Here is a 21,845-nt window from a genome sequence, read left to right as displayed (position 1 = left end):
TCTTTTCTTTTGGTGGGTAAGCTGGACATGTTGAGGTCATTTAAGTGATAGTGCCATGGGGGCTATAACTTCACTTTCTTATGGAATGCCTCGTCAGATGATCAAAGTAAGACAATTTGCATTTCTTTTGATTGGTCCATATTATAAATTACCATTTACGTTGTGCATCCACCCTATAACATTTTTAGAAGAAAGATTTGGAAAAACTTCATTCTTATAAAAGCTGATTTTTGTACCCTTATTTGGCACACATGACCATTTATTTATCATAAAATTTATGTTTTGTAAATTGTTGGTAAGATCTTAAGTTATATGGCTAAACACATCAATCCATTACAGCTCTCCTTCTTACATCCAACAATAGTTGATTTCTTAATTTCGAGAGCATAAGATAGATGTCAACATCACCATAAACGCTAAAAACAAAAGACAAGAAGACAAGAAGATCTGATAATAAAAATTGAAAGATTGAAAAAATCCATAGACAATCGATCAATCAAAATTGAGGTATTAATTGTCAACCAATTCTTTCTTATAGGTACCAAGACCTAAATATAATATATCAATGATTCTAATTATAAAAACACTATCATTCACTACAAGGGGCAAGTAATAACTTGCTTCCAATGCTATATAGGATCTTGAGAGATTTCAACCTTACATAGTAGAGTCGTGATGATCTAACTCTCCCACGTGGCATACTCAAAATACTCTCCTAACGTGACATGTGCTAGAATCATAGATTTTTTTACCTCGAAATATACATATGCACATCCCCATAAATATATACAATTGTATATCTCGAGAAAAATCTAGGATTCTAACAAATGCCACATCAAGAGTGTATTTTGAGTATGTTACGTGGGGGAGTTAAAAAATCATTACTCAATATAATATGTCATGGTACATAGTAGTAATATTAACCGGTAAGAATAGGATTAGGATTTTAGTATACAATTAAGTTTTTATTGGTTTAGAATTTTGACTCATGACTTGATCGAATTGGTTTAGGAGATCTAATTTGCCTTCAATCAAATCATTACCTTAATTTTTTTTTTTTTTTTTAAATTCTTCTTTTCTGACGATCTAGTCATCAAATTATGAATTAGGTTCAAAAAAAAAAAAAAATCAAAAAATGAGAATTTGTTTTTGAAGAAATTGATGATGATGGATTCAAGACAAGATATAATAAGTTAAGAAGGATTTACCCTTACATGAAAGTTAAAATTTTTGATAGGAAAATTCGATCCCAAGACCGTATATTTTTTTTATGTCTTGATTCAGCGGTTTAAAGCCATCAAATTTTTCTCACTCTCCATTAATTTGATGGTTTCGATTCGTTGGAAAATAAAATTCGACAATAAAAATTTTGACATCTTGGTTCGTCGAATTTTATGAAATTTGACAGCCTTGAGCCATTGAATATGGGCTTTTTCAAGTTGTGTACCCTGGATGTTTAAGAATTTAAAAACAATTAATAGTTAATTAAAAAGAATTTCCCATCTCAGTCCGACATTATTAAACCTTAAAAAAGGGAAACATTTTCCTTACTAACCACAAATGGATTGCCAAGGGTAGTTTTGCTCAAATGGTTTACCAAATCATCAATCCAACACCCAGCCCTCTAAGTTTCTTCGAAATACTCATATCCAAATAAAAAATAATAATTTAAAAATTAATTTCTTTTGAGTTTGATCCAAGGTTTTGAAAATAGATGGCTATTGAACTTTCTCATAACTCCCAAACTTAAAATTGAAATTTAATGGTAAAAAAATTTAGTTTTTTTGGATTTTTTTTTCTTTCAAAGTTTGTATAATTTCATCCTCTACAACTCTGAACCACCATCGGATAATGTTTTTGGATGCCACATGTTGAGGCTAAGGACCCTTAGTTAGGGTGAAATCCTTAAAAAATTACAGTACTATAAATTATTTCCTTATTATTTATATTTTCTGTTGCAGCTTTGGAGTCTTGGTTTGTTATTACTGATAAGGGATAAGAAAACATGTATCCCAAGGAGATATCATGTATCCTGATTGTTAGATTTCATGAATTATTTCTCAAAGTCAACTGATCCCAATCTAAGCTGAGCTAAAGCACTAAAAAGCTTTGAACAATGTCGAAGTTAGAAATTTATCCTTCACAAGGGCCCATTAAATTGATATATATTTAATTCAAATATCCACCCCTACCTCTGTTTAAGTGTATGATCGATACATACTAAAACGTCCACATGGATCATCTGGTCCATTGATCAAGTCAAACGTCTTTTTGTAGAGCATGTCGCATGGTTGGGTTGCATTGTCGTTATTGTCACGTGGATTGTCTTGTAAGGAAATATTCTTCCGTTAAATATCTCTGGTCCCACCTCTTTTCATAAAGATATATAGGCGTGCTATGAGGTCTGGAACTATTATCACACGTGTCACTTAATGTAAGGCAAGAAAGGGATAGTAGGACACACCACACCACACCACAAATCCACAACTCAAGTAACGGTACGCTTCAGTGCAAGTTACGCAACATAAATTTCTTGGTCCTCCTATAGGAAACTGACAAACTGACACTGATTGAGGAGACAATTCGGTGCTTCTTCCTTCTGTCCTCAAAAAAATATATAAATACCGATCCTATGCTCCCAGTGGTAAGTTTGTAAGTTGTAACCTATTTCCAGTTGTCGATTGCATGCCACATGGCACCACTAATATTCCACTGAACTATATACCAAGAGTAATGATTTTATAACTAAAAAGACTTTAGTTCATAGTGATGAGGCAGGGGCATGAATAATATATTATTTTCTTGGGATACAAAACCGCACATCTTTTATGGGGATTTGCCATTTTGTATCTTGAGGAAATAGATTTATGATTCTTTGTCCATAGAAATTAGAAAGTTAGTTAGTTGAGTATTAACTGAGTGAAGACTTTCTAGTTGGAATATCAGTACTCGTATATCAAACCTAAATCGGTTCATTAATAAATGGATATTGATAAATTGACGCACTAAAATATTAATTGTCTATACGCAATGGTCTATACGTCCATTGCGTATAGACCGCGTATGTTTGAGCGTGCCAATTTATCACATCGGTTAATAAATATCTACTCTTTGGGAATGGAATTATAACCTTTCCTCGAGATACGAGTGAAAAGTGTCAATGGCTCTATGCGCATCTCCATGTCAACTCAGTGTCGATCGTAGAGTCTTGTAGTCATTTTAGGACAACTCTATGAATTTTCCTAAAAAAGAAATGTTTTATGTGTGATTGTCTTTCCTTAAAATGATTCCATTACAATACTTAAAGAGTCAGGCTACATTGCCATTCCCAATCACTTTCTACAACATTGTTTGTGTAGAGAACCATAGATTTCCCTTGAATGTACAAATAAATCTTGAGGAAAAGCATCTATGGTTCTATATACATTACCATGTGGGTACAGTGTTTAGGATAATGTTTTGGGAAGTCATTGTAGCATTTTTCATACTTAAGTTGATCTTTGTGATGCACTCAATTTGTGATTACAATCATAATAAGCAAATGTAGGATTCTAATAAGGAGAAAACAAGTCTAAGGGAGAGGGAGTGTAGAAATGTCAATTCTTTTGTAATCTTGAGCTTGTTATAGTGAAAAAGATCAATTACGTCTGAGGATGTAACACATAAAAGAATGAATTAATCTCGTAAATCTTTGTATTTTATCTTTTTTATTTTATTTTTGTACTTGTTATTTCTTGTCAATTTTCATGACAATCTTTATTATTCTGGTGTTTTTTTTTTTCTTTTTCAATCACTAATACAACAAGATTCATGGTAATGATCGAGAACCTCGATCCCATTGCAAGTTCTTCTCCTCTAGATATTAGTGTGGTATGTGGCAAAGAGACCAAGATATCAAAGTCAGATTGTTATAGTAATGTTAATTTGAATTATCTAAAAAGTAATGGAAAATATTAGATTTATATTTATGGGAATGCTACATTCCTTTTGGGTTATCTTTCGCATCATCCCCGATTCCACATTATATTCTCATCCTCATCTTTCTTTTTTAATTCCTTGAATCTAAGTAATGATTTTTCATGATTTCAACTATTAAATATCTACCAAAATGGGCAAAGTGTCCCCCTTTTCCAATACCCGCTACCCCTCCATCTCATTATCATTTTATTGGTAATTCTCCTCACTTCTATTAGGGGGTCTCTTATGATTAATTCATCTCTATATCTTACTCAAGGATTTTGATGTGCACTCACTAACCCGCCCGAGTTAAAAGCAACTCAGCAACCAACCCTACTTATTATGAAATTAATAAGTAATTATGTTTATGTAGGGTAGGTAAGCAAGGCATAGTGAAGGTGAAGGTCAAAACCTGGGGACCTCTCGAGATTTAAGTCTACAACAACAACAATGTATAAAGTAGCACAAAAGACTACAAAACCCATTGATCCAAGAAACCCAACAAAGAAAAAGAAGAAAGAAAAAAAAATAATTCAAAGTAGATTACACAAAGATCCTTTTGAATAGACCAAAGTGTCCCAGCTTTAAGGTACAATGCTTTTGCTTTGCCTTCAAAAACCCTAAAAACCACCTCTGTCCATTTCTTTGTTCTTTTTTCTTTCTTCTTTCTTTTCTTGTAAAAATGTGCCCCCACTCTGTTCATTAAAGAGAAACGTGCATGCGGGAATATAAGATTAGGTCTCTCTCTCTCTCTACTCTATGCGTGCTCCACAATATTACAACCTCTCTCTCTCCCTCTAATATATCAACTATATTTTATTATTTTGTATATAAATGTGTCTCTCTTCTACCCTCCTTCACCAACACTACAACACTATTTGCAAAGTAAAACACCAATAGCTTCTCTTCTTCAAACATGGTTGTTGTTGGTTTTAGCTCCTTAATCAAATCCATGTCTTCTTCTTTGCTCCAAGAGCTGTTCTTTAGGCTTCTCTCTCATTTTTTGAGATGGGCAGCTTCTCAAAGTCTATTTTAATGAAGTTGGAGGGATCTCCAGGAGTGACGTTTATGAGGTAAGTAAGAAGATCACCAATCAGAAGGGGAATTGAGGCAACATGGTCCGATCACAATTTCTTCTTTATTATGTTTTTTATCTAATTTATTTGACAATAGAATATTGATCTTCTTCATTGTAAGCATCACTATTGTAATTCATCCTATATATGATGTTTAGGATTATTTCTTGTGTTATTCTCATTTGCACTTGTAATATTTTGATGAATAACAAGTTAGAATGTAAGGTGCCCAAGTAAATCAGTGATTGGTGATTAGTGTAACAACAGCACTAGATTTGATTGAGGTTTCTATACATCCAATCGTCCCTCTTCCATCCAACTTGATCTTTTATTCTTTGTTAATTTTGGATTACCTCCCTTGTGAACATGGCACATTAGATATGTCACCCTGGATTCTAAAATAATAAGACCCTTTGATCATTTTTGTTTTAAAATCTTAACCCATGTTTCAAATTTAGTGATTTATATTGGCAATTTGTAAGGGAATGAATCCAGGGAGGCATCTTAAATATATCAACATTAATGAGGGAGGCAAACAAAATAAGAAAAAAACTGTATTCAAGACCATTTGATCTTTAAAAGAAACACTACAGTTGGAAAGACCAATTGAATGGTCAAATCAATTTAATATAAACTTGCCACAACCTTGACTTTAAAAATAAACACAGATAGTCCTTTTGCGAGATTGAGATTCGCCACACCATTAAAAGCGTATGAAATCACATCAAAGGGTGTTTGATGATCTCTTTTAATGATTAGATGGGTCACATATGTGTTATCAGATCCGTTACAGCTATAGAGATTTGGTGAGAGAGCATCTTTATCAGAACCGAATACTAAAGAGGGGACAGATGATTTAAGCTTTTGGTGGAAATGATAGATGTGTTGCGCTATTTTGAATGGGACTCTTCATGCACTTTTTGTCTACTTTGGTGGTCTTCTTTAAAACACCTTCCGCTAATTTTGATATTTAGACTTTTCACCGTCAATTAAATAAATGGCAAAATAATTTGACCAAGTCAACGGAAGTCAGTGGGTCATACCTCATCTTTGCATTTTCCGTGGGGTATCATTAATTTTGCCAATTTTATAAGGGGCAAGATTAAATTTTTCTATTTTTTTTTAATTCTTTTAAGAAAAATACTTTACTTACTAACTTTAGTAAATTTTCAAATTTTACTACATTGGCAATCCAACTCATATCCTTTTAGATTTCTTGGAAAAACTCATATTTAAAAAAAAAAAAATGTGTTTTGAATTTCATCCAAGGTGCTGAAAATGGCCGGCCATCAAAACTTCTAAATGTAAAATTAAAATTTAATGATGAAAAGTAACTTTTTGTTTAAAAAAATTCAAATTAAAAATATAAAATATAAAATTTCCTCTACATCCCTGTGGCCATAGTTCCCTATAGCTCTTTGACAGTGTGCCATGTCATCTAGTTAATTTAAATTTAGGAGCTCATTGACCATCCATCCTAAACACTCGATCGTACTAAAAATATAGAATTTTGATTTTTTTTCTTTTCTTTTCTTTTGGTTAAGATATTTTATGGACTTTTCTAAAAGTGCTACAATGAACTTGTGCCACACAGGAACCGCTCCCCACCAAACGAATAAAATCCAACACGTGAAGTGAACTTGCAAGGAAACAATCCTAAGAAGTAGCATTTATAATATGTGATCACACTAGAGGAATGAAATAACTAGGAACCAACTATTTAGATAAGAGATCCTCTAAAAATTTATAAATAAGAGACCTTAACATGAAATAACATACAGAATTTTTGTTTCCCCTAATCAATATTCTACTCAATTTACTACTAACTTGATTGTTGGAGAATTTTCAAGTAGAGGCAATTTAAATAAATTGAATAAGAAGAGACCACCTAACATATAGAGTTACCCACGCCCCTTATGTTTTTAAACTAATGACATGCCCCATAGACCTCAACCTTTTCTTATTAATGAATGAAAAATAAGTAAATGACTTCATCTTCAACATTTAGTCAAAAACCCTATGATTTTTATATCATTTTCAAGTTGTTCAAATTTTATCTATAAGGAGTTGGCTCAAAGGCAATTTCGGACAAACAAGTGGTTAATGCCTATAGGTCATGAGTTTGATACTCATTATGAGCATTAATTCCTCATGGGTCACTCGCGAGAGTGCACCCTCACTTATCTAGTGAGTGTGATGTGCAGGTGTTGTACATGCCCTAAGACAAGACCATAATCTATGGACTGGGCAAAACTTATATACGGGTCTGATCTCCTATCTACAAGGATTTATATATATATATGGCAAATTACTTTTAATGCATGCAATCTCATGTTCAGTGCATTGTTTTTAATCTTAGCTTCCCTTTTAGCCTTGATTTTTTTACCAAATATTCTATTATTTTCTAATCTCTCAAAGAAAAAAACTCCTATATTGTTCTTGAGGTTTGAATTAGATAAAATTTTGAGGATATTTTTAAAAATAGCACAGACAATGATTTTTCAGATTTCTAACATTGTTGCATACTATTCTTTTCTATGCAAATTTTTCAAAAAATTTCACAAAAATCCGACCTGCCGGATTCGAACCAGCGACCTAAGGATGGCTAATTGGTTGAATCCCACTACAGTCCTCCGCTCTACCAACTGAGCTAAGGTCGGATTGCATATACTTAAGTATAATTTTATTATATTTAAACTAAAATATACGAAACTTTACACATATAAAAGCCGTGTGGAATAGTGCAATCCGTACCTGTTTAGAAGTTTGTATGAATAAAGCCGCATTCGTAAGCACTAAGTGCAATTAGAAGCATAGTCACCAAAGTCTCTCATTTATTCTTAAATTGCTGACCTTTACGAATTTCACGAATAATGAGGATGCAAATGAGAACGACATTGATTTGACGTTTTTGATCTATTAAGAAATCCTAATTAGGACTCATAATTGTCATTTCTTTTTTTTTTTTAAATTTTATTTTGAATAGTATAAATCTTGAATATGTCTTGGATCTATGGTTATTTGTTTGTTGATGCATAAATGATATCAATTTGGGAATTGATGATTTATCATTCTAGTTTAATATGACACTTATTGATATAATATAGGAACGCCCACTCGTAGAAACTAACATAGTCCTAACCTTAGCACGATTATTTTCCTAATTTTATCAAAATTTTCCCTTGCCGACTTATTCCCCAACCCCAACTTAGTGACTATGATTAGAAGTGATGAAGCAAGACACAAACACCTCACCTTTTCGAAAGACTTGTATGAAACATATTGGACTAACTCAAATGTGTTCCATCTTCAGGTCCAGGTCACATTTTAACCTCAATCTGTGATGATCAGCTGATATGGTCCTATCAATCATTATCATCAAAAGCATTCATTTAAGATTATAAAAATAAAAAATAAAAAATTCAAAAAACTATTTCTTTTGATATTGATCCAAGATTTTGAAATTCATCAGATCATGTTTTTGGATGCCATAAGGTGAGCCCAAGGACCCTTACTAAGGGGCGAAATCCTCTCTAAGTAAGGCCAGTTGGACTCTTGTTTGTTTGGTATTCATTCCTCGAAAAGTGTTCAATTTTACCATAACAGCACCAAATGGCTCCCCTATACTTATATACTGATTCTGATATTATTGGATTCCATTATAACAGAGAATCCGATCCCATTGAAAGAATCAAGCAAGCCAAATTTCATAATTCGTAACAAAACTTTTATATTATGTTAATTCAGAAAATTAAATAATCAAAAGGGAAATTCAAACAAACATTGCCAACCAGAGTACTAGGCAGAATCTTCTTGTTACAAGTGTATGTATTACTGCAAATTATCTTTAATTCTCTTACTTCATTGTATTCATGTACACCGACTCACCATCATGTACACCGAGTTGCACAAAGCGTAGAATCTACAGCGTTCCTCGCAATTTGTGCTGTTGTCATTTCTTCAAAAAAAAAAAAAATTCAAAAGTACAGAAAAAGATGAGAAAACAAAATAAATAAATACTTGTTATTAACAACTAGTCTCTATAAACATGGTATTGGTCTCTTTCTCTCCCTTTCAGAATCTACCAGCAACAATATTGACGGTGAAACCCATGATCAATAGCTAAGGCAATTTTATTATGTCAGGTTCTGTTGTCAATGTTGTCACTCTAACGTGTTGTCGAATTGGGAGGATCGATTCCCATTTCTTTATAATACTTCTTCTCTGCATCTGCCATTCGACCCTGAAACATTGTCCATTCTTTTCGACACCTTTCCCTCACCTGACACCACAAAGAGATTGAAAAAAAAAAAAAAAAAACCTCTTTATCTCATTTTAATTGAATTATTAGTCGCCAGAAGCGATCCATATTAATAGCTTAGTCACAAAGAGAACTTGGAATCCATGATTGTATCTCTGGAATAACTTAAAGAAATAAAACACGCTATTACGTACCCCCTCCCATGGTGCCTTCCCCTCTTGTGCTTGCCCCTGGAAAAGAATACCCCAAGCAACTTAATTTTTTTTTTTTAATTTATGATTCCAAAACATTAAAGTGAGAAGTTATTGTAATGTGTATATGAACTGATGGATAGTTTCTTCTCACCTGGTTCCCGAGTGAGGGAACCGTTTGATGAACAATCCACTGAGCATCTACAACTCCTATTTTCTCATGAGCAGGCTATTTTAAGAAATACAACGTAAGTGCAAGTAAATTAGCCACATGTAATAAAGAATTAAAAAGTAAAGAGTGAAAGAAATCACTCAGGTGGGAGGAGGTTCACAAACCTCTACACATTTCCTAAGAGCAAAATCAAGTCCCCATCCATGGACCAAATCATTCTGAAGTCACACAATACGGTATTAGGGAAAATATTCGGACTAAAAAAATGACGAAAAAATCGGAATTCTACATGCCTGAATCATATGCCACACACAGCGCCATGCATCTCGAGAAAACACAGTAGCCATGATCTCAACAAATCTGATATAGGAGAGAAGTGGTAAGATTTATTTACAAGCCTGGGGAAGGAAAGAACTGAAGCACAAATTTAGATGATGGAGGCTTGAAGTGAGGCATTTGAAGAATAAATTATTGATAAAAAGAGTCCTTGTATGAGTAGTGAAGACGCGTGAGGGTACGCTTCAAGGAAAACCTAAACAACTGAGGCATGCACTTTGTTTTGCCTTACAGTTGGAGACATGTGTCTTACTAGGTGTCTGCCTTGAGGCCTCATAATATCAAAACAACCTCTCGCATCTATGGAAGGATTGGAACCACATTTGTAGGCCAACAGTTTATCTGGATAATGTCAACTTTTGGAAACAAAAGAAAAGGGAAAAACAATTATAAATATTAATGACTGGACATACGCTGCACATGGTGGCAAATGGGGGTCAGAGCACCAGCCCGGTCTCTCCTCTGTTTCTCTGTTGAAAAGGAAAGTAAAGCCACCATTAGATGACTATCTTAGTGAATAGAAAATGAAAACAGAGCATATAGGAAACTTTTATGATTCTTACTTGTGGACTTCACGGTCACCTCTTCTCTTTGTCATCTGCCATGTTAACCCTCTGCTTGGATCTAAACCAGGTTGTGAAATCTCCAACCCATGCTTCCTCACCAGCTTTATGTATCTAGATTCAACAGAGTAAATAAAAACCCTTGGTCCAAAGGGAAAAGAATCTTGGCAAAGGAAAAATATAGTTCAAAAACTTACTCTTCAGCGTCAAAATGCTCGACCCCAAGGTCTTCATCCCAGATAAAAATGTAGTCATATGATGCCACAATGTCGGGATGCAAGAACCGTTTAGCATACCACCTTGGACCAAATTTCAGAGATTTTAGGTGAAGAAAGAGAAGTCTAACTAAAAGAGACCTCGTTATAAGTATGTTGCTGAACTAACAATAGAAGGGTAGAAATAAAAGAGGAAAAAAAAAAAAAGTACAGAAAAAGAAGAGTGGAGTGGTAGTTCCTCACCATTTTGTTTGCTTACGAGCACTCACATGTATAGCCCGCTTTGACCACTCAAACTCATCCCATTCGCTAGTTCGACCATCATAGTGAAACAATAGGATGGTAAAGTTCTCTGAAAACTGCAAGAGAAGCACACTTAGTAGATGTGCAAACAACACACACACCACACACACAGAGTTCCTCTCCTGCCCGACCTTTTTAACTGCTGCATCAATATTACGTTTCTGATCATAACCGACAGTGAAGGTTACAAGATACTTTGGCTTGATATTTAGGTCCTGCAAGTGTAAGCATGGTCAACACCCCAATATACAAAATTAAGAAATCATGCCCCAATTAACCATAACAGGACATCAAAAGCATATACATTGTTGGTGTATTTTAGAATATTCCTTTTTTTCGTTTTAGCTATTACTCATCAATGTTTTCAATGCAAGCCTGCATCTTGAGGCCTTCCTTGGAGTGAGGCTTTCATAAAATGCCTGAGGCCTCAAGAAAATGCTCTTTTTCCTCTGAAGATTTACACCTTATTTAAAGAGCCATTAAAAAGACTTATGCTTAAGGGTACGTGATCAGAGGCTAGGAAGCGAATAAATTCCTTTGACCCGTCTTTTCGAGCCTTAAGTTTTTCGAATTGCTAAAAGGTAGCAAGAATACGCTTTTTGGTGCCTTTTAACTAAGACGTACATCTTCTGGACATGTGATGCTTTTTATTTGTTTTTGTAGTATCATAATTATGAAGTTCTCTCTTTTATAACATTTAATGTCTTCTAGCATCAGAGTGGTGTATGCTTTTTTAAGTTAAGAGTGGTTGTTACACTTTTAAGTGTTACTTTTTGATTGAAGGATTAAAACTTAGAAAGTATGAAAATGTGGATATGGCATAATCTTAGTTTGATCTTGATGAATTTGGATTAGACATTTGACTTTGGAATAATTATGAATTGTCATACTTATTTTCTTTTTTGAGATTCGTTTTTCTCTTCTATTTAAAATAACTTATTCATATATTGAATTGTTTATTTATTAAAAATGCATGCTCTTAAACCTTAGTGTTTAACCACCGAGTGACTTATTAACTCTTATGTTATAATGAATATCTTGCCTAGACACAGCCAGCTTCAAGTGGTTGATGTTTTTTTTTTAGCACACTATCACTCACTGTTTCTATTACTCCACCTACAATTTTAGATCATTTTTCTTTGTTTAGTATGTTTTGAAGGCAAATGATGAGGAAGAAATTATGTTTCTTTCATCCCAATCACACACTTTGCATCTTCCTTGAAATTTGAAGCAAACAACTATAGGACCAGGACACTATAACACATGGTTCCTCAGAATATCATTATCATATCACTGCCTAGCCTGATTTGACTGATAAAAAGGCATGAAAAGTTGTAAGATACACAAAGGCTGCTTCTGAAGCATGGATGTGCTTGTAGAAGACATCCATGTTCCTCTTACATTCATGAAGGAACACAAAAGAGTACAAACTACACATTCATAAGTTGCTAGCATTCTAATATGGAAGCAATAGTAAATCCACTGGATATATCTTTCATGTAAAAGTTACGAGCACACACCTCACTGGGCTTACCCCACAATCTGCGGAGGTAGAAGTCTGACTCTGGTACAACAATGCCTGGGGGCAGTCTTTCTGCACCTCGAGGATTCGTTGGAACCCATATCTGCATCAGAGTCAATAGGGATGTAGTTAATGTCAATGCATAAAATGAAAAAGTACTACTATAAATAATAATGCTAATCACCCTCTATGCTTTATCCCAATTATTGGGTCGGAAACATGAATCCTATTTCATCATTCAACTCCATCTAGGGTCAAATCTTCAGTCAAGGTATGTTCCTTTATATCCAACTACCTACATCCACATCATCTTCAAATTGTTCTTTTAAGACCTTTACAAAACCATTCTTTCTCACTGTTGCAGTTATTGATCTTCTTTGCATATGCTCAAACCATCTTCAACGGTTTTCATTTATTTCATCTCCTCTAGAGCTATTCTTAAGTTTCCTCAAGTGCACTCATTTCTAATTTTACCTTCACTTGACTTAAACAGTAGTTCATCTCAGTATCCTCAGTCCATGAACATGTTTCTTGAAAGCCCAACATTCAAATCAATACAACACTACTGGACTAATTGTTGTCTTTTAAATTTCCCATTGGTTTGACCAGGATAAGTTGATTACAATCCCTCTATCTCTAATGTAAAACCTAAAGGTGCAAGGTAGTGCTTCATAAATGTCGAACGAATGTAGTCCCATCCCCCCCTCCCGCGTGACACATGTGCTAAAAAACAATAACTATTATGACCTTTTTGCTCTTCAACCCTCAAAAATGTTTTTCACATCAAGATCATTGTAATAGAAGTGGTGGAAAATAATGTCTTTTCCAATTTCATTTCTAAAAGAGTAGGTAGATAAGCATCTTCCCTAGTGTATAATATTTGCAGATGATGTATTTCTTTGGTCAATAAAACGAAAGAGAGTAAAATCGAAATTAGAACTATTGAGGTGTACCTTAGAAGTTAAGAATTTTAAAACAAGTAGGACCAAATAGAAATTATATAGTGTGACCTTAATTTGGACACTGGTAGAAATGAGACACTAGGTAAGATTCATGGACAAGAAATTCACCAAAGAGAACACTTCACTATTTCAAATCCATAAAGATAGAGAAATAGGTAACAATGCGACCCACCAAATCAGTGTTGAGCATATAAAGTGGATTGCTTCTGGCATACTATGTGATAAAAATGTAGGTCATTTGAAACATATGTAGCATGAACAAGAAAAATATAGTAGTCTTCTACATCAGTAAAGAAGGAATTCCTATTTAAGACAAGAAAATATAGGGGAGCTAGTTCCACAAGGGGGGAAAACAGAAAGAAAGAAACTTAAGATTGAAATGGATATACCTTTGATTTATCATTCAAGTTCCGAGCTTGGGTTGTGCTACTTCTATTCTGACCCATTACAGAAGACCAAGCATGATGAAAAAAGGTTCTGGTTGAGAGGCCTGAGTTTTTATCCTCAATGTAAGTAAGATCAATGGAAGGGATAAGGCTGGAGGGGAAATTAAACTGCCAAACCACACAGATTAGCAATTATTGAATAGCATCATGAAAGGGTACAAATCAGAACCGTATTGATAAAATGGAAAAGAAACGATAAGGAAATGTTGTGTACCTTTGTTAGGTAAACTGTTGGAAAGGATACTCCTACCAAGAACCCAAACACAATTCCAATAAAAGTTGTTATAATAAGCCTCATTGTCTCGTTTGGTTTTCTTACAATTCCACTGCAATATAAAATAGGTCAATGTCAAACAAAACAAAGTCACACGCACTCATTATTAACAAAGTGACAGACGTCCAGAAAGTGGTTGGAATTTCTGAACCTGCGTCCATGGGTTTTCATTTTAGACATGATCTTCTGACTCTATGCCACAACAAAGAAATCTGCAATTCAGCAAGCAAGGACTGCTCCGCATTGCTCAACAAGTTTGTTGTTTTTAATGCCTCATAAAGAAGCGCACGTCCTCGTGGCGAATAATACAATAAAGAAGGAGGGACCTGAAGCAACACAGAACTCAACATGAACAGAGGCTTTGATTAAGGAATGATACTTTTTTCAACCCAAAGTGTAATCAATCACAACAATTGTCATCAGCAAATCCATCTCATAGTGACAAGGTCGGGGTTTGGGAATAATATGGCAAGAGAAAATTTCGGAAAAAGTCGGCAAAAATCAATGAAGTTGAAAAACATTGGATAAATTAAAAATATTAAAAAAACAAAAAAACAAAATTCTGAGTATAAAAATGATAAAATAACACTTAAAAATGCTAAAAATAAGAATAATGAATCATGATTAATAGTGATTTTTTGAAAAATTTGTGATTTAATAGACAACAACTAAAATCACGATGTTTTCAAAAAACAAAAATGCAGATTTTGTCACTATGCTCATCTTACTCCAAATATTGGGGTCAGCAAGTATCACAATATAATATGAAGAAAAAAAATAGCATTAACCAACCGAGGAACAATCATTCATTTCAACAGTCATAAAAACTAGATATTCAATAAATATAGAATCCAGAGACTAAAACACCTTAAACAGAAAAAATAATTATAATAAAATAAAATCTAGCAAGCTCTAATTCTTCTAAAAAGAAAAGGTGCGTGTACAAGTACATATATATCAGTGCCAATTTATGATTCAGAGCTCATCAGAAAACACAACGAGAAGATAGTACTTCTGAAGTACAATTTTCTTCCTTTTATAAGATGAGATCAACACTCACCCATGTAAGAAACCCAAAAGCAAACACCTTCAAATCCCTTAAAAAAAATTCTCAAATTGCATCTAGTTTCAAAATAAACTCCTCTTCACAAGCTATACAGGTAACTCTATGACCAAGCAACCATGTGCTCCACCCTCCATAACCTCCACAAACAATTCTACAAGCAATCAACATGTGCTTCTCCTCTTCACCAAATGCCTACAAAACTATTGAGTAAAAGAAACACCCCATTTGAGCCCTCTATATGTAACACTCTTTGACCAACATACCTCTCAATGATTTAAAAAACTGAGCCCAAATCCCAATAAACCAATTAAAACAAACAACTGTACTTGCTTAAGATCAAAGCTACAGAGCAGATGAATAGAATTGTTACTAGTAGGCCATGAACGAACGAAAAACTTTGCTGGTTTTTCGAAATCCCCGTTATTTAATCTGGTGATCATATTAATAAACTTTAATTAACAATAAAAATCAAAGATATAAATCCATAAAAAGAGAAACTTTAATCCAATTAGAATTTAGAAATACAAAACCTATAAAACCAACAAGAAGAAGAACTGAAGAAGTCCAAATCAACGCACCTGGAATCGAAATAAAAAATCTTAGCCGGAAAAAACCCTAAAAAGGAAGTTGTCAATCACAAGAAACGCAAGTTGAACTCTAGGGAAATCTGAATAAACAAACGTGGTCGAGCAGCTCTGCTCTTTCGAACTTCGTTACTGAAAAAAATTATAATAATTCGTTTCCGAGGAATCCGATAAAACGAGTAAAGCGAGCGAATAAGTTACTTAATGGCGGAAACTCAGGAGAGATGGATGAGTGTTTCTTTCGTGATCTTAGCGATAACTGATGAGATTCGTCGATTTGATTTGAGATTCGGCCAAGAGAGAAAGAACGAGATTTTCGATCTTTTTTAAGATTTGATTTGATTTAATTTAATTTAATTTCCTTTTTTAACTCATCATCATTATTATTATTGTCTTGCTAAGTATCGTTTGGCGCGCCACGTAAAGAGAAAACTAGTTATAACCGGTTTGTAACGAATTTCACTCCACGTGGCAGACTTCCTATGGCGTTGCGCACTATGTGCCAACGAAACAAGGGCGGAGTTATATGGGACGAGTGGGGCCTATAGACCCACTGAATTTTTATTTTTATTTGCCAATAGGCCCTTTTATTTTGATTAATATTAGATATAACTCTTATATTTTTCAAACTGACAGCAGAGCTATATTGGCATTGAAAAATAATCTGTGATTTAAGCCCCTCTCAATTTTGATAAATATTAGAGACACATCCTTCAATTTTGATATAAAAACGTGGAAAGATAATATAGGTTAACGAAGAAATCAAAGAGATCGGCTTCCTTTTTAAAATCGAAGGGAATAAGTGATAAATGAAACAAGTAATTTAGGTGATAAGTATTATCTTTCCACGTGTCTTCGTCTCATTGGTTTGATACTAAAATTAATGTTATATAATTTAAATATTTTATTTTAAAATTTTCAAATTCAAATCAATTGTCAATGATGACTAAAATTGAAATTTTGTAAAGGCCACCTTCAAACTATTAAAAATAAAATAATAAAAAACTTTTTTTAGGGTGTGATTTTCCACCAAATACAAGTGGAGACTCACCATCAACATGTAATGATTCCTAAGAAAAATGTATCCCTATAAAAATTAGGTTAATCCCTATAGCATCGCAAGCGCTTCGATTGAGGTGGTTGTACTCCAATAATAAATTTTGATTGTAACAACCCAAATAACATGTTTAGTAGACATCACATTGGCAAGTGGTGAAAGATTTTTTTTTTTTTTTTTTCAAAGTTTATTTATATTTAAAAGTCCATATGGAAAATGAGAGGGATAATGTCATAATGACGGTGAGCATTTCAAAATTTATATATACTTTAAAAGCTCATTTTCTTTTATAGAGTTGTGTTCCAGCACAGTTTTAAAACTCGGTTTCACATCTCGTCTCTACCCTATCAAATATCGAATTATTTCGAACGAGTTTTTCGATACATTTAAGACGTCTCATTCAATAATGAGAAAAATAAATGTGAGATTTTAAATCTTATCCAATACATTAAATTGTTCGTCTGTCTTGTCCATGTCTGATATCAAGATGAGTCAGACGATACTTCTAAATCTCGGACGAGTTTGGAAAGCATGTGTTGGAGTGACCTCAAGATTAAACCTTGTATCACACATCCTGACATGGAAATGTGTAGAATCATAGATTTTTTTTACTTGTATCTTAATGAAAAGTATCTATGATTTCAACACACTTTCACGTTAAGATATCGCTATGCAATATGAGGTACACTCTTAAGGTTATTTCAGCATTATTTTTTTTATATATTTATGATGAAAATGAGGGGATAATGATGGTGAGCTGATGTAGGTCATGTTAAATTGGGAAAATATATATAATGACAGGCTGTCCAATTCAAAATTTTAAAATAATTCCGGCAAATATAAGAATTTTCTAAAATAAAGCATTCTCTCCAAGATTCGAAATGGATTGTGTACAGTCTTACACATGGCAGATTCTCCCTCCTCATTTTAAAGTGCTGTCTGTGCTCATAAACTTTTTGCTGTAATACAAGATATCATAGATACTATCTTTTGGGACACTTTCGGCCTCAAAGGAATAAAGATATCTTAGAGTTATTGCCCTTGCAACTAACCATGATTTGTTTTTATTGAACCCTCTACTATGTAATTTAATTATTTATTTGCCGATCCATATGAGATGACTCATATAGTAAATCTCGATAGTTCAATTTTGTATTTTAACACTTATGATTTCGTATTTTTCATCAATCGATAAACCCTAACCCTCTACATAATGATTAGTTGATTATCATTTAGAATATTTGTTATTAGGTAATTGGATTGTTTTTTTTTTTTTTTAAGGAAGATGTGTCCTCGAGATTCTCACATTAGAAAAATGTGTGGTAGCTACAATTGCTTCATAAGTACTAATTATACAAATTGGTGTTGCATGAAATGGTTATGATGGAGGATGATTTAGAATAATTTACTTGCACGATCATATCATATATGAGATGGTTATTGAGGCAGGTAAGATTAGCCATATGAGAGTGACTCTACTTTCTCTGATTGAGAGTTAGTTCATATTTATTTTCTTTTAGATTATTCAAGTTCTTTTAGTGGGTCTATTGTTTTTTTTTAAGATCTTCAACTTAAGTATTATTAAATTTTTTGAGGTTAAAGAGTAAAAACAATAAAATGAGTTAAAATAGTAAAAGAAAATTTATAATAAAGTTAGAGAAATAAAAATAAAATTAAGAGCTTAAAAAGAAAAGAAAATAATAGAGTGATTAAAGTGACTCCCACGCAAAAATTTATCTCCTATAACTATAACAACTCAGTTGGGGTTTCATCAAAGATTACAAAAGGAATGCTTGAGAAGCTAAATAGGAAATTCACAAGAGACAATTATACGGTCTCTTATATTTGAAATTCTAAAGAGAGCGCCGTAGCTTCCAAGATTTGATAAAATTTCACCTTGTTTAGGTCGAATTTTTTTAGTTAACTAGTTGGTCCAGTCAAGGGTTAGGCATAGAGCTTTGGTTACATCATAAAGTTGTCTCAATTCTCAAATTATTCCACTTATTATATTAGGGGTTGTTTGGTTACCATGATTACTCTCTATCTAAGAAGGGAAGATGGTGAGGTTAGTTCAACCAACTTATTTTTTATAGAGCACTTTATAGTAGGGTTGCAATGCGATGGATTTACTCAATACCCAATCCAATAAATAAACCTTGGATTGAAAATTTGGATTGAAATTTGCAAATCCAATAAAAAGCTTGGATCAATTTTAGATTAACCCCAATCTCATAGATAAAAAATTGAACCAAGTTCTACAATCTAGATTTTTGTTCTTGTTGTTAGAGTTTTTCCAAGGTTATGAGCATCATATTTGGTTCTAATGTTGTAATTGTTAAGGCAAGATCGTATGATATGGTTGATTCATATCATATAGCTACTTATTGTGGAGGCAATTTCTCTATTTTCTACATTTTGCTATTCTTTATTTGATTGTATGATTGATTGATTGAGAAATCCAAAATTTACCTCCATAGTTACCACATAAGATTAGTGCTAGAGTGACCTGAGTGGGAGACACACAGGGACATCTTGAGGTGGTGGTATGTGCATTCCCGTAAATGCATTTTTTTCCGAAATACAAGTAAAACGCATCTATAGATATGTGAGCGCCACCACGTCAAGGTGTCCCCCGCTGAGGTCACTCTCGCACGACTCTTACCATAAATACCATGTGAGTGTGCTCACAATGTAAATTGGATTCAAACATGTGTCAATCTGGATTAGGAGTTGAATATGAATACGAAATGATGGATACAAGTGAAATCAGAATATGAGTCAATATGTTATTAGCAGGATACAATATGTTTTTCCCTAGTTTCACACGGTGCTCATTAAACAATAAAATAAAATTGCAAGATTTTATTTGTCAAATGTCATATTTGAATTATCATAATAACTGATTTAGATAGAGCTAAATGATGGAACAATTGTTCAACCTCAATTTTTTGTGATGAATCTTTTGATGGCAATGACGTTTAATTTTAGCTATAGTGTGGCTTAAATTTCACAAAACGAGATTCACCTCAAGCTATTAATGACATTTATCTTATTAAGTCTAGGATTCACCACGAGGGGTTAGCTGAGATGGTAAGGTCGACTGGGTATGCTCCTCAAGTCACATATTCGAATTTTTATATGCCCCTTGACTAAAAAGTGGCTATATTTAATTGCTAGCACATGCTCAGGTGGTTGGTATGTGTGCCCCGTCAAAGCCGAAAAAAAAAGTATAGGATTCATGGGTGGTTTGTTTAGATTTTAGATAAAATATAATGATTATGGTTCTAATATTCATAGGAACTGACAAGAATCAGAACTGATAAAATATAGTGGTTATAGTTCTAATATGTGTAGGAATCGAACTGGAACCGACCCATTAACACCCCTATCTTGGGTGATTTAGGCATGGGTCGTAACTATTTGACATGCCCCCTATATTTTCTAACTATGACTTTGCCCCTTGACCTTATACTTTGAAATACTAATAAAAATGACCTAAATCCTCTAATCTTCCCCCCTCCAATGAAATCAATTCCATTTTTCTCCCCTATACCCGATTTTCAAATTTTACCTACTTCAACCTTCAAATCTGAAAAGCTAGTTAGGATTTTGAAATGTAAATTGTGATGCATTTTCATAGTTATTTGTCTACTCCAAACCTCTAATAGGTACAAATTTTACCTTGGTTTTTAATCTTTAGAATAAGATAGGTATTTTAAGTAGTATAAAAGATGACCGACTTATGGGTATAAAAATCAATACTTATCTAAAAGTGATTGAAGAGAGGTGGTTAGAAAGTCATACTGGAGTGATGTCAATATTATCTAAAGGGGAATGCCAACATCCAATAACTCATGGTAGGACTTAAAATGGAACAGATTTTATCCGAAATTCGAATTTTGCAGATTTGATTTCATCAAAGTATATTCGAATTAAAATATAGTTTAGATATGAGTCGATGCCCCTTGACTTAAGTCAGATATAGTTTCATTCATATATTCACCAAGATCTAAATGATATATTACTTTGTAAGTTGTATTATTATATTTTTTTAAATAATCTTTCATTAACCAACAGTAGTTGGGTGTAGTTGTCAAAGCCTCTATTTAAAATGGAGAGGTCTTGAGTTCGAATCACCATTTAACAATTTTATTTTAAATAATCTTAAACGGCTTAACATTATCAGACCTGACCGACCTGTATCAATAAATTCAATTAGATTGAATTTGGATATGATTTTAATAACAGTAAAATGATTCGAATATGGTTTTAGTTAGTATGATCCGAGTCAAATTCTGATTTGAATAAAAAATTTAGATATGGAGATGGACACGCTCATATCCGGCCCGTTTTAAGCCCTAACTCATGAGGACTTTAGGATTGTCCAACACATTTTTTTTCAATAAATACCCCTATCCATTTTGTCTTTTAATGAAAAAGATAAAATGTATATTAATTTTTTTTACATAATAATGTTAAGGACATTTATTCTTTATATTTAATGTTTTGTTTGGAATAAATGTTTTGTCAATTAATACAAACAAACATTTTTATGTAAAAGACTAACATATCCCTATATTTTCATTAAAAGATAAATATTGATAAGGGTATTATTAAAAAAAAGAAAAAAAAAAGTATTGAACAATGCTAACGTCGCTATGAGGTCATGGATGTTAGCATTCCCCTTACCTAAATTTTTTTGGCTAAAGGTGGAACATGAAGGCATTTTGGTCATTATATGAAAATATTACAGATGAGACCGAGGTCAAGACAGGAAAGGAAAGCCATCAGTTTGAAAACACAGGGGGGCATCTCAAGTATTCACCAAAACAAAGGAGGGGGTATGTCTAAATTATCAAT

General features: G+C 33.3%; 1 protein-coding gene and 1 non-coding gene across 6 annotated transcripts; both read right to left on the bottom strand.

The window, feature by feature from the left end:
* Nucleotides 1-7,600: 7,600 nt before the first annotated feature.
* On the bottom strand, nucleotides 7,601-7,693 carry TRNAY-GUA (transfer RNA tyrosine (anticodon GUA)). Its single transcript has 2 exons — nucleotides 7,657-7,693; nucleotides 7,601-7,636 (listed from the first exon to the last, which is right to left on the bottom strand). It is a non-coding gene; the product is annotated as a tRNA-Tyr (tRNA).
* Nucleotides 7,694-8,843: 1,150 nt separating this feature from the next.
* On the bottom strand, nucleotides 8,844-16,280 carry LOC147400977 (uncharacterized). 5 transcript variants are annotated; one of them, XM_086442049.1, is made up of 16 exons: nucleotides 16,130-16,278; nucleotides 15,875-15,922; nucleotides 14,430-14,604; nucleotides 14,219-14,330; nucleotides 13,948-14,112; nucleotides 12,595-12,699; nucleotides 11,206-11,289; nucleotides 11,015-11,130; nucleotides 10,754-10,855; nucleotides 10,557-10,670; nucleotides 10,407-10,463; nucleotides 9,951-10,017; nucleotides 9,822-9,875; nucleotides 9,640-9,714; nucleotides 9,489-9,524; nucleotides 8,844-9,315 (listed from the first exon to the last, which is right to left on the bottom strand). In XM_086442049.1, exons 3-16 carry the CDS (start codon nucleotides 14,456-14,458, stop codon nucleotides 9,202-9,204), a joined length of 1,230 nt encoding a protein of 409 aa, XP_086298175.1. In that variant the 5' UTR covers nucleotides 14,459-14,604; nucleotides 15,875-15,922; nucleotides 16,130-16,278; the 3' UTR covers nucleotides 8,844-9,201. The 5 variants fall into 5 exon arrangements, with proteins under 5 accessions (XP_086298175.1, XP_086298174.1, XP_086298173.1 ...); XM_086442048.1 differs by lacking the exon at nucleotides 15,875-15,922 and adding an exon at nucleotides 15,923-16,060 and having other exon boundaries at nucleotides 16,130-16,276; XM_086442047.1 differs by lacking the exon at nucleotides 15,875-15,922 and having other exon boundaries at nucleotides 15,923-16,280.
* Between the last annotated feature and the right edge of the window lie 5,565 nt (nucleotides 16,281-21,845).

Source organism: Akebia trifoliata, chromosome 5, assembly GCF_017979445.1.
Source record: "Akebia trifoliata isolate Shusen 1 chromosome 5, ASM1797944v1, whole genome shotgun sequence".
Lineage (NCBI taxonomy): Eukaryota > Viridiplantae > Streptophyta > Magnoliopsida > Ranunculales > Lardizabalaceae > Akebia > Akebia trifoliata.
This window is presented reverse-complemented; position numbering and strand designations above follow the sequence as displayed.